The sequence below is a fragment of the Pogoniulus pusillus genome, chromosome 1 (assembly GCF_015220805.1).
Source record: "Pogoniulus pusillus isolate bPogPus1 chromosome 1, bPogPus1.pri, whole genome shotgun sequence".
In the NCBI taxonomy this organism is placed as follows: Eukaryota; Metazoa; Chordata; class Aves; order Piciformes; family Lybiidae; genus Pogoniulus; species Pogoniulus pusillus.
Genome location: NC_087264.1, coordinates 39,510,061 through 39,523,639, shown reverse-complemented (window position 1 = coordinate 39,523,639; position 13,579 = coordinate 39,510,061). Strand labels below are relative to the sequence as shown.

Genomic DNA, 13,579 nt, shown 5'->3' with positions numbered 1-13,579 from the left:
AATTTACTATTGAAAGTTTCTGTGCTCAACTTAAACCTCTTCACTGAGGACCACTGCATATTTTTTAGAGATCTAATCCTTATTTCTTCTGTATGAGAAAGGCTGTTACTGCTCGTATCTGGACCATATTCCATGTTGGGTACCCAAGTTTTGGAATAGAATCTGATTTAAATCCCTGGGAGTAATCATAAAAGTAAACTATAGTAAAAAGTGTGCAGAACATTAACAGGATAATATTAATTACCAAATAGGAAAATGCATAATGAAACTGAGTAGTAATGACTAATCTTGTCTGTCACCTGCAAGCAGTCAAAAGCTGCATCAGATATAATAGGCATCATTTGGCTGATGCTGTTGATCTATCACAGTGGTATTTTGAAATGAAAAGCTATTTAAACAAATAAGTGTATTCAAAATTCTTCTATATTTTCATGTGTGAGCCTCCTAGTGGAAGTCATGTTTTGCCTTTCTAATTGAATATTTGGTTACCCAGAGCTAGCTTTATGCTCCAGAGAAAGCCAAACTCAAGTCAACAAATTTTCTAAAGGAGCTTTTCTGTAACTCTGCTAAAAAAAGAAACCTAAAACATCTAGAAGGGGAACACCTGATTCTGAGGATCACACTCTCCTGGAAAATAGATCAAATGTGTATGTAGTCAGGGAGATTGTGTTTAAGGAACAGATTATTACATCATGGATTCTGAGGAAGTTTCTTCCTCTCTGCCTTTCATTAATTTGAAGCTGACTGACTAAAATGATGCTTATGCCTTTTGGGCAATGTTTTCAAAGCAGTATTTCTCAAACCAATTTCCTAAACCTGTGTCTTGAAATTGAAATGGGTGTTCTGATTTTCAAGATCACTTTTTAAGTCAAATAATCCATTAGAAGGGCAAAACAGGATTCAAGTTAGATGCTTAAAGGAAGAAGAAAATAAAACAAAACAGCAACAAGCCAACCTTCTTTTCAAGGTTTTCAACACTAAAGGAAGAAAGATTAACATATGATCTGTTTACCCAAAAACTTGTTTGACAGTCAGTGCCTTAAAGCCGTGGTTGCAGTCTTAACAGCATGAAGAGCCTCAAAGGATCCAGAATGCTTCAAGTCCTGAAGAGAACATATATGTGTTTTTGTCACCCTTTCAACACTATTCCTGGCATTGAACCTGGAAGCTGCCAAACTGATCTTCAACACAAATATTTATAGCATCTCTTGCTGCTCTAATTTGTGGCTCTCAAGGACTTTCTTCTGTGACCATAATGACTCAAAATTTCCTCTTCCAGTTCTGTCCCTTTTATCATTCACTCACCAGGCATATTCCTGTGCCACTGTTTTCACTAGAGACATTGGTTTTGTCTTATTATTCAGTCATTGTTATATACTCTTGTTGTGCAGGAGTTTCATCTGTCCTGATCTTAACAGCACAGCATCAATGATATTGCCAAATTCACACATTCAAAGGCACATGTTACTCTAGAGGTTATTATTGTTGTTGTTGTTGTTATAATTGGTGTCGTTGTTATTAAATACATTTTAATAATGATAATTATTATTTCTTGTTATTATTATTGATACTGCTAATTATAGTATTTAGAATGTTCTTAATATTATTACTAATATTATTCTTCTTTTGAAACCTCTTTGCTATGTTTTAGGTATCCTTACTCTTTTACAGTGCACCTTTTATTCCTGCAATCAGACTCTTTTTTTAGCACAAGCTGTCGTTTTTACATCATTACAGGAAAGGGAAACTAAATATGGTGAGACTTAAAATAATGAGAATTTGCAATACTATGTAAACAGGCTTCAAATGATGCTAGAGTTATTGTTTTTCTTTTTGTAACAGTGATATTTTCCTTCTTTTGCTTGACTTGTCTAGCAACCATCCAGCTTTGTTCAAGCTCGGCAGATCATTAAAACTGATGGTTTGGGCTTTCAAGGACTCAACAAAGGTCTTACTGCAACACTGGGCCGTCACGGAGTTTTTAACATGGTTTACTTTGGATTCTACTTCAATGTGAAAAATATTCTTCCGGTCAATAAAGTAAGTTCTTCTTGCAGTGCAACAGAAAAACAGATAAGATGTTGGGCAGTTTCATTAGCAGTGTATCTTTCTGTGCAAAGCTGCGGTATTCAGTAATAAACTGCTTTGCCAAAGCCTACAGCATTTCAGTGGAAGCAAGCCCAGGATTTGTATTCCTCACCTTTTTAAGCAAATGGGAGTATAAATGAAATGGTGATGTTTGAGTGCCCATTGTTACGAATTTCCCTTTATACCACAGTCGCAATGTAAAAGGCAGAAATGAGGATACAAGTTTGTTAGGCTTATGTTAGGTATGCATGCACTTTTTTGTGCTAAGCTGATCTGGGAGAGAAAAATAAGTTTCTAGAACTTCTTTCAGTATTCACAAAGGGGCTAAGCTTGAGAAGATGGCAGAGCTGCAGTACATAGAGCACTTTGATCATGGGCAGGGCCCACTTACTCAAAAGAAAGTTCAACTTTTTAGCCTGGAGAAGAGGAGGCTGAGGGGTGACCTTATTGCTGTCTACAACTACCTGAAGGGTGGTTGTGGCCAGGAGGAAGTTGCTCTCTTCTCTCAGGTGGCCAGCACCAGAACGAGAGGACACAGCCTCAGGCTGCACCAGGGGAGATTTAGGCTGGAGGTGAGGAGAAAGTTCTTCCCTGAGAGAGTCATTGGACACTGGAATGGGCTGCCCGGGGAGGTGGTGGAGTCACCGTCCCTGGAGCTGTTCAAGGCAAGGTTGGACATGGCACTTGGTGCCATGGTCTAGCCTTGAGCTCTGTGGTAAAGGGTTGGACTTGATGATCTGTGAGGTCTCTTCCAACCCTGATGATACTGTGATACTGTGAACTTGGTATTAAAGGGCAACAGGGCAAAGTTATCCATACGGGTGGGACCCGAGACAGGACTTAGAGGGTCATGCACAGGTGCTTTATGTGTTATTTGCTTTTAATAAAAGTAAAAGTCTTTATGGCTGTAGTTTCACTTGAAGCAGGTTTATTTGATAGCCTTGGGTTCCTTTACATAACAAAGGAAACATTTCCCTTTACAACAAAGGGAAGTTTTACTAATTAAACCATGGTAATGCTGGCACTTTCTAAGTGACTGTGTGAGTAACAGCTCATGTTTTGTTAATCATTCTTTTACATTACTTACTGACCTATGTTTTCATGATTGTGATTTTAGATGATGACAGTTAAGCAGTCACATGTGTAGTATGTAGTGATATTCGTATAAGAACTTGTGCTTTACACTGAAAGGAGCAGCTTCTATTCCCAGAAGAAGTAACACCTCTTTTTTTTCCCTACACTTCTGAGTAGCCTGATATTTTTGTTGGCAACATTGTGTAAATGGAGAAAAGCTCCATTTCTTATTTGCAGATCATTACAGTAAATTGAATTGTTCAAGAGCAGCTAGCCCACAAGTTCCTACAAGCTTCCTTGAGTGTATTTAAGCATATTTTACAGCGTTCTTTATATGTTCTGAAACCTGAAGGCACAAGCATAGGTTGATACTTGGGAGTAAATATGTTTATGTTGATCAAAAATGAAAGAGTTAGAATCATTATGCAGAACATTCAGAATAATATGCATGTAAGGACAAAGAGGCTCATGTGCAATTTGAATGGAAACCCTGAAATGTTTTTGCATGGCAGTTGAAGAATACTAATAGTATTTGGCATAAGAATGATTTACTGACTTTTCAGATTGAACAGAATAAAAAAGGGAAACTTATTATTTTGTTAGAATGATTCAGAGCTTTATGAACTTGGAAAAAAAAGTTATACAGATCTATACAGATTTTGAATGCTAGGAAAAAATGTTACACAGATTTAAATATACCCAGAAATCAAAACAAAACATTTGCAGTTAGTGTACTCTAATCCCACATTGAATAAGTTGTCTTCTGCTTTTGATAGTAGGTACAGGTTATATTATCAAATGCAAAAACCAATTTAATCAGTGCAGGATTAGATTGCATTAGCTGCAAATAGGTGAAGTTTGCCTCATGCCTGACTGATGCAAAGGGGCTCACATCATAGCTTGCACAGTGGCTACAGCTGTCTAGTAAATTGAGCAGTGTCACTGAAACTCGGTTATCAGTGCTGTTACATGTTCCCTGGTACAGCTTTGGATCAGGCCAGCCAACACTGCTCTTGGTACAGCTTAGGAACTAGCACATACAGGGAACCACTCCTAATTGGGAGGTTTCATGCAGCCAGTCCATTTTGAATGGTAATAGTGTTTAATAGTGCTAATAAAGTTAACAGGACTCTCTAGGCCAGCTGGCATCAGTGCTATAGACAATTCTGTATATATACATATAGCATATAATTCTGATCAAACCCCAAGCAAAACCAGTGCAAATCTTACCCTGAATTTAACAGAATACAGATCATCAGGCTTGTGCTAGCCAATGCTGTGTCTCAGATGTTTACATGTGTGGAAGTGCCTGGAAAATGGAGGTGTTCAGCAGTGCTTTGTGCTCTATAACTGGCAGATGCTAGAGGCTAAGTGTTATCAAACCTGGGCAAGGAATTTGGTAGAAGCTGGTTTGCAGTTAGTCAGAAAAAGTATTAGTTTTAAGTCTCCAACCTTTCTCACATGCTTGATTTCATTACAAAACCTAATTTGCTCACGTTGTATATTTTTCCAGAAAATAAAATCTTAAAAGTCAATCTTATAATATTGACAAACCTATAAAAAACTTGTCAAATGAGAATGTTGGACTTCTAAAATAAGGTTGGCTCTTTACTGTGTATCTGCTGTTCACCATCTGTAACGCAAGTGGAAAAATGTATGGAAATGTCCATACGAGCCTTTTAGCTGTCAACAGTGCTAAACCGTGCATTAAATTTGCATCCCAATTAGGGATGTTTGCAGCTTATTTTGCCAAAAGCAATAAACCTTTTATGTTGAGTGGTCAAATGATATAAATGACATGTGTGGGTTGTAAATGTTCGTAATGAATAATTTTTCCTACATTCAGTCTATTCTGCTAAACAGACCATTTATGGCCAACCTCATGTTCTGTTTACTGAAAATGGAATAAGCCAGACTTGTTTCAGTTGACACTAATATATCAACCACAGAGCATTAGCAGCTATGCCTCTGCACTAGCAATCAAATTAGCCTGCAAATTTATTGTCTTGGTTTTATGGCACCTGCTTTTATAGCACGTTTTGCAGAAGTCCAGCAGCTCTCACTTCTCAGTTTTCTGTCCCAGTTAGGTTTGAAGGTAAATGTTAGTTTCACTCAAAGCTTTGCTCACTATTACCTCTGAGTGGCTGTCATATTTCTTAACAATATGAAATTTTTTCACTGTCTGTTAGAAGTCCCTTTTGGAGCATGGCCAACTACAAAACTAATTTGAAGGCACACTGCCTGCCCCAGCTACCACAGATGTAACTCCCGAGGCATCAACCTGTGGGGGCTGAGCACTGTGCTGTTTAGTCAGAGAAAGGGCTCTCAACTCATACGGGCAAAGGAGATGGGAAACTGAAATGGGCTGTTCAGCTTGGTGAATAAATAAGGTAGCAAAGAATTTTGTCTCAGTTATCTTCAGATCTGTGCCAATATAGAAGCTGTACATGGGAACATAGTGAAAAGAGCATGTGATGCAATCGTTGACAAACCAGTGAACCAAGGAGATTTAGAAGAAAGCTAGATCAGAGTGGAAAGTGTAATAAGGACAGGAATCTTCAGTCAAAATAAAAATATGAAGAAGAAGCACAAGTTTCTTCTGGATTTCTATGGAAATGAGGATAATGCTGAAAGCGATCACCAAGTTCAACCATAGGCAAGCTTAAAATACCTAAATCCTTTCAAGATATACAAATAATCATTTAAACAGAGGAGAGATCCTGCAGGTGCATCTTAGGAATGTGCCAACTGATGGAAATTTTCAGTGGGAACTTATGCCTTATTAAACACTGAATTGTGTGGGGGAAAGCCCATGTAACCTTTTACACCTTTCCAGAGATCAGCATCAATCAGTCACAAGGGCTGATAGAACATGAATGTTCTATAGTTGTGGTAGTCATGAAGCTACTCTTGTTCTTCTGTTTCATGAATTACTGCATAACCAAATCTGCAGACAAATTCAGGGGGAAGCAATAAGACATCCATTTCTGGGTGTCCTTTTCTGTATAGTTAGTGTCTAAGTGATGGCCATGAAAAGTTGACCTGCTCGCAATCCAAAAATTGTATGAACAGTCTGATCATCCATGTAGACTGATTCAGTCTTCCAACTTCACTTGAAGCTTCTGATGCAACTCCAAACAGCTCTACTGCATAGAGTCCTTTTTTTTTCAGTGTGGTTAATAGTTTTCCAGGTGACCATTTCCCTGGAGCTGTGAGAACATGTACTGAATAATGGCAGGAATACAAACCCTATGAGGAGAGGCTGAGGGAGCTGAGGTTGTTTAGCCTAGAGAAGAGGAGGCTCAGGGGTGACCTCATTGCTGTCTACAACTACCTGAAGGGACATTGTAGCCAGGCGGGGATGGCCTCTTCTGCCAGGCAACCAGCAATAGAACAAGGGGGGACAGTCTCAAGTTGTGAGGTATAGGATGGATGTCAGGAGGAAGTTCTTCACAGAGAGAGTGATTGGCATTGGAATGGGCTGCCCAGGGAGGTGGTGGAGGCACCGTCCCTGGAGGTGTTGAAGAAAAGCCTGGCTGAGGCACTTAGTGCCATGGTCTAGTTGACTGGATAGGGCTGGGTGCTAGGTTGGACTGGATGATGTTGGAGGTCTCTTCCAACCTGGTTGATTTTGTGATTCTGTGAACACTAGGTACCTTCCCTTTGGTAAACCTGAAAGTCACTGATATAGGCAGTTATGGAATTGTTAGCCTCTAAATTCCATTCCTGGTTTCTCTGCTGATCTATGTGACCTTGAGCAAGTGTAACTGATAAAACTAATATTATGGCAAACATAATAAGAGTTTAAGAAGCTTAATGCAAATATTCCACTCAAAGTGTTAACTTAAAGCTAACTTCAGTAGACCCTTGTACAATTACCGGTTCAAACTTTGTCTGTTTGTTATTTGTTGTTGTTATTACTGTTATTGTTGTTGTTGTTATTGTTATTGTCTTTTACAGTCAACTCATCTACAAAGTGCTCAGAAGTAGTAAAACACTTAGTCAAAGTATTCTTTCTCATCAGATGCAAGTACCTCCAGTATCTCCAACATAAGAAGCAAAACCAAAAAGTTAAAACATCTTGAAGGCAAACTTCCAAATGCTTAAGAAAAGAAACTACTTAAAATACCTCAGTATTTATTGACCTTTTGATTTCATTGGTTTCAATTAAAAATAAAGTTAACAAGGTTCTTTGCAATGCATTCTACCACTTTTACTCAGTCTAACAGGGCCTCACAAGTAGTATTTCTGAGTGTCTCTGTGGTCAGGTTTGTAAACATTATTATGGATATTGGTGGACTGTTCACATTATCTGTTTCTGCTTCCTTCAAGCAACCTACCTTGGGTGCTTTGAGATGTTCTTTTGAAGGTGCTTGTGTCTCTCCACTGCATATGAAAGTGAGGTGTCCTGCCTTTGAACCTTTTAATTGAACCTAGGGGCAGGTGTCTAAATCACTACAAATATACCTATTATAGAGAGTCATTATCTACCTAATATGATTTTTTAACTGTTCTAAAAGAGCTGTTAGTTAACGGAGTTCCAAGATATATGTCTTTACCAAAGGGTTATTTTGTTGCTGGATTACTATCTGCGTGACTCATTGAATTAAGTGACCTTCCTTCAGTACAGGTGAAGATAGTCTGGAAGCTTTTGAGTAAGATCAAAAATTTAAATAGAGGTTTTGACAAAGTGCCCAGAAAATAAAGTGAACTGGTAGGGAAGAGGGAGGCTTTGGAGACTGAAACTGATAAAAGAAAACTTTCTCCAGTGGGTGACACTCATATGCATGGGTGTGCAAGTGTTAGATTTAGGGCCAAAATGTTCTGATGCTAGAAAGTATGAAATATAAAAGAAGGAATTAAGTACTATATGCTTCAGGAGGAACATACAGAGTCTCCTCTTATCTAAAAATGTTATGACAGGAATAATGAAGTATATAAGGCAAAGAGATAACATCTCAATTTTTTTTTCTCCCAAAGAAAGCAGGGAAATCCAGCAGTACATGCACAGATGTGACATTTATTAGTGATGCCTACTTCTCTGTTTATTTTTAAATGCTGCTGATGCTCACAGGGCAGGGACTGAGGTGTACAGGAAATGTGATTATGAAGAACATGGTAAAAAGGTGAGATGATCAAAGACGACATTACCCAAGCACAGAAAAGTTATTCCATCATGAATAAGCAAATTGGTATTTCACTTCCTTTTGGCACACTGCACTGCGGTGTGGCATCATCAAAAATCAAGTCTTTTGTTCTATATGTTCTGCTCATACTACATAAAAAATGCCTTTGCTTAAAAATTGACTTCATATGTGGCTTTCCTCCTTTTTAACAGGTACTGCCAGTATGTTCCATGTTTTGTGAAATCAAAGTGTTGAGTTTTTCTGCAACACTAAAAAGCCCTGCTGATTTTGACTTGTCTTTTGAAACACCTGTATGGACTTTGTCCAATGCATATTATGGAAGTTTTAATTTACATTTCTTGTTGCTAGTCTGAAAAAGAAAACTTCATTGTTTCCCGTTTCGGTCACGAATGTACAGATTTAAGAAACCAAGAAATGTTTCATTTTAATATTGTGCTGGTGTTCCAACGTGGCAAGATCGTTTGTTATTTTACAATATATTAGTTTGGTTTACATATTAATATTATTTTATTGTAATTGAAGTACATTCATTAAAAGAAAAATGATCCACATTTATATAGGGAACATAGGGGGAAAGTGTCCTTGCTGTCGAAGACCAAAAAAGTTATGGTCACAAGCAATGTCCTGCAACACACTTCCTTAATGTCCTGCAACACACTTCCTTATGCCTTCCACTACTTAGAGAGATAGGATTAAACTTGCTTCAAGAGACTCTGACTCCCAGATAAACTCCAGGTTCTTTGATGTCATGGAAAATGCTAAGGCAGGAGGTCTTTCTAAAAGATCAAATAAAATCCAGTTAAACTGTGAACTGTGAGTGAGCAAAGCAGGGTTTTTCGATGGGCTTGTAACCTGCCTCTTTTACCTTGAACATAGAGTAGAGTTCAGAAACAATCTGTTGTAAATTCTTCAGCCAATTAGCAGAGCGAGTTACCACTGTTTCTAATGCCCAGAACACGGAGGCTCTTTTGCAGTTGCGCCGAGTTGGATTGTTAGCAACAGGAAGCTAGCACTTCTCAGTACAGTGGATCAGCTACATGTGAAAATAAATGTAAAAAACCTGGAGGGGAATGGCAGCAGACTGAGATTAGCCTTTATTTAATTTAGCATTTGGGGGTCCAACACACAAATGAGCATTTTAGTAGGCTTCATGGTGGAAGTTGCTGTCATTTGTAAAATATTCTGGCCAATTAGCTAATAGTGTGCTTGGATTTCTCCTGTTTTGATACAGTAATACTAAGTACATTGTGAAGCCCAATTATACAAATCATCCCCATATGCCATACCAGTCTTTCTTTATGAACTGTGTTTATAAATCCTGTGTGAGGAAATGTGTACTTCAGCAATTTAGACCATGTGTAAAAACATAGCCAATAGGATTGTCAAGAAAACAAGTTCCAGCATAGGAAATCCTAATGTGTTCTGCTAAAATAACACGAATGTGTTGTGTTGTGTGACTTTTCTGATTGAATGCATACTACCTTAGAGTGCCTAACCTGCATAGCTCCTTCCGGTTCCCTTTTTATTCTTCCTTTTTTTTTTTCTTTATTTCTTTCTTGTTTTCTCTCTCTTTTTTTCTTTTTTCTTTTTTTTTTGTAGGATCCAAATTTGGAGTTTTTGAGGAAATTTGGAATTGGGCTGGTCTCAGGAACAATAGCCTCAATTATTAACATACCTTTTGATGTTGCGAAAAGTAGGATTCAAGGACCACAGCCAGTTCCTGGAGAGATCAAGTACAGAACCTGCTTTAAAACTATGGCAACAGTCTATAAAGAGGAAGGGTAAAACATTCTTATTTTAATAAATGTTCAGGCCTCTGTTTTAGTTCATATGGGTCCATAAAACCACATTGTTATACTTCAGACTTGCTGAGGACCGTTAAGCCACCCGGAATTCGCATATCAAAAGAGCACAACCTAATGTTCTGAAAATGTACTTTAGAATTGCAAGGAGATGTTCTCCTCCTCCAAGCAACCTTTTAAAAAAGACTTAGGAGATTATTATTGTGTTATCAAAATTGACACTCCACACATAAATGCTTTGTGTATCTCATGCAAAATTTTCAGCTCTTTATTTTGTAACAGAAAAGTATCAACAGAAAAATGGAATATTTATCAATTTAGTGTAATTATACAGACCTTTAAAAATTACTTTAAAATTACCTTTACAATTACTGCTGAAATAATTAAACAGGGGACAAATCCTTGTGGCAATAACGTTTTCCAACTTTTAAAAAGTATTTCTCAGGTGGAGACTGGGTTGAAGCTTTGATACTCAGTTATTGCAGTCATTTTGTTCATGTGTGCAGCTGTTGTTAACAGACTTGTCTTGAAAGTAAAACCATCTCACTGATTAAAGTCATATTTCTGATTGGCTAGGCTCACAACGTTGCTTTTGTGACTGAACATTGATTAAGTTCTTCTCTTCATCTGATCTGCCTCTGTAAAATGTTAAAGTCCAGATATGGCCTGCTATTGAACGTGTGTAATTTCAAATAATTGCTTCTAAGTGCTCTGCCAGCATTTTAACAAACACATGCTAAAATTCCATTCTTCTTTTAGAGCAAGAGCATTGTTTGAAATGTTTTGTTTGTTTTTCTTCTGCTACAGATTTCTGGCTCTCTACAAAGGCTTGGTTCCCAAGATCATGAGGCTTGGTCCGGGTAATTTTCCCTCTTGTTTTTATATCGCTTTTATTCTTGCTTTCATTTCCCATTTTTCAGGGGTTTTTGGACAAAATACAATAAACCTCAGTCAAAGAAGTGAAACAGAGTATCAGAAATTATCAAAATCTCTTTCATCTTTTATTTTTTTTTATAATGGCATCATCTAATAGCATCAGGGATGGATTTAGCTAAATATGTGTCTAAAAAGATCATTTACACATACACATCAGAGGACTGTAAATGCAAGTAACTGTTTTGTGCAATTCCTTTATTTGTGAACAAGCCAAGGTGCATCCATACAAATGCCAGAACTAAAACCTTTGGAAGTGTTTCTCAAAGCTTCCTATTCCTTCTAATGTGATGGATTTTTTTTTCCTTTCACTAGGACTGTTCTGTATCTGTTAACGTCACTTTAAAATTTGGGTTAGAGTCTCTCCAGTATAAATGCTCTCAACTAGTTGAAGCATAGCCCAAGCATGTCAATTTCCACTTACCTTCTATGTTATTCTATGGGGGTTGTAAAGAACAAATGTTAAAAGGCTGAGAAGATACTTTCATGGTCCTAGAGCTCTCAAAGAACAAGGACAGCTTAAAACTAGGTTTGTTGGTTGACTCACTCTCACTTCTTACTCCAAACACAGGAGCAGAGTAGCTGAGAGCTAGATCTTCTCCGACTCTTAAACTATCCTTCCCTGCCTGGTTTTGATTAACGATGAAAACAGCCTTCACCAGCCTATAGAGGCAGTGTGCGTCAGAAAGAGCAGAAGCCCCAGTTTGAGCTGTACTCCCTTCCCCATGAAACTCTATTTCAGTTTGCGTGAAGTGGTTCAGTAGACAAGAACACACATGGTTAAAAGCAAGTAGGTGCAGAGTCTGATCTGCAGTATAAAGGAGGCATTACTTTTGTCTGTAAATGTTTGCATATCCACATCATCTGGCTAAGTGCTAGACCATGCCTAGCTATTGTGCAGGGTAAAGCAAGAAGGTGGGGAGGGGAAATCAGGCAGCTAAGCAGAACTCTGATGCTAAAAGCCTTTTCCCTCATACTCCAAAGATAGTAAGTTAAATACAGGACAAAGAGAAGGCAGGGTTTCATTTCCCCTGTGCCTGTTAGCACAGCAGATTTTTGGAATAAAATATTCCATCTTGCAAATGCCTGTGTGATCTGGCCCAGATCCAGCACGTAAAGTTAGTGTGCGCTTTGCTTTAAACACTTTGATAGTCTCAGTGACAAATATATAGCCTTGGCTTTCCAGTGAAACAATCATGCCATCTTTATTGGGAATGGAAAGGTCATTCCTTGTTTAAAATGTAAAAGCTTTCAGGAAGAGAGATGTGCATAGTATGAGAACTGGAATCAGCCTTGATTTGAGTTCAAATCACATCTTAGACATCGTGTCTATGATTTGGATGTTGGTCAAAACCTTCTGCAAAGTTTTGCTTTGCCTAGCTGTCTGGGAGCTGCTGTTCATAAAGGAGTTCGAGTCTGATGGTGCTTGGCTAGGATAAATAACATGGGGAAATTCCCCTGGTAGTCCTGTGTGCCTCTTTATCTGAGCCTATCCTATCTAGGTCAGTCCGGCTCGGCAGGACACGTTTGTTAGAGGTACCACTCCAACCTGTTAACTGAGCCAACAGGCAGAGGAAACAAAATACTTGTGCCCTAGTGCTGGCATCCACAAGTAGCACATTATAACGTACTTATACTCTGGCAGACAGGAATCTGATCCTCTTTCCCTATCTTCTCCAACTGGAAGCATCTCTATATGCTTAATTATATGTAGATATGGCTTCTTAAATGTTCTCTTGTTCAGCCCATACAGTAATTACAGCGCAGTTACAGAAGGGCTTTAGTCTGACTGCACTTACAGTAAAGATCATTTATGGTGTTCAAGCTGGGATTCTACAAACCAAAACTTTGCCTATGGATTCATAGCACGGTACAGGAACAAGTAGATCATATTCATTTCAGCACTGATTTTCTGCTTTAGACATGGTAAACAAGCAGCTGAAAACCTTTCTTGACTCTTAACTGGAAGCATTTTCATTCCCACCCCCACTCCCCCGGTGATGAATTTTTGTCATTCCACTATTCATGCTCCTTTTCAATGGCCAAATCTAACCCTAAACAAACAGACAACTATAGACATACTCACTTGTAAAGGAACAAAGGGGAATATTAACCCTGGAAAAAAAATTAGGAAAAATCACACTGAGGTTATTTTTTATTTAACATACAAGCTTTGCACATCAAGTTTTTGGTCTAACTTTATGTAAACTTGGTACAGTTTAAGAACTGGTAGAGTTTTTAAGGAATTAGAGAATTAGTAGAATTATCTGTTTTGAAAATAAGGCTTTGCCATATCCTGGTTCAGGCTGCACAATACAAATGCTCCAGAAAGTCATGGAGATAAAGATTTTTTGTGTGTAGTAAAATATTATCTTTTGTTCCAGGTGGTGCAGTGATGCTTTTGGTTTACGAATACGTTTATGCATGGCTTCAGGACACAGCTGGTCACAAGTAGCACCTCTGGGAAAATGTAATCTTTAAAGTTATATGCATTCTAAAATACACTTTAATAAAATAAAAGTGATTCTCACCCTT

At 38.1% G+C, this 13,579-nt stretch overlaps 1 protein-coding gene across 3 annotated transcripts in view; it reads left to right on the top strand.

Annotated features, from left to right (window-relative positions):
* SLC25A21 (solute carrier family 25 member 21) overlaps positions 1 to 13,579 on the top strand; it is a 268,495-nt gene extending 254,916 nt beyond the window's left edge. For all 3 annotated transcript variants that reach the window (XM_064149071.1, XM_064149081.1, XM_064149090.1), the window contains 4 exons: positions 1,876 to 2,040; positions 9,909 to 10,090; positions 10,919 to 10,971; positions 13,429 to 13,579. In XM_064149071.1, the coding sequence (XP_064005141.1) occupies positions 1,876 to 2,040; positions 9,909 to 10,090; positions 10,919 to 10,971; positions 13,429 to 13,499 (471 nt within the window). In that variant the 3' untranslated portion in view covers positions 13,500 to 13,579. The remainder of the gene's footprint in view (positions 1 to 1,875; positions 2,041 to 9,908; positions 10,091 to 10,918; positions 10,972 to 13,428) is intronic.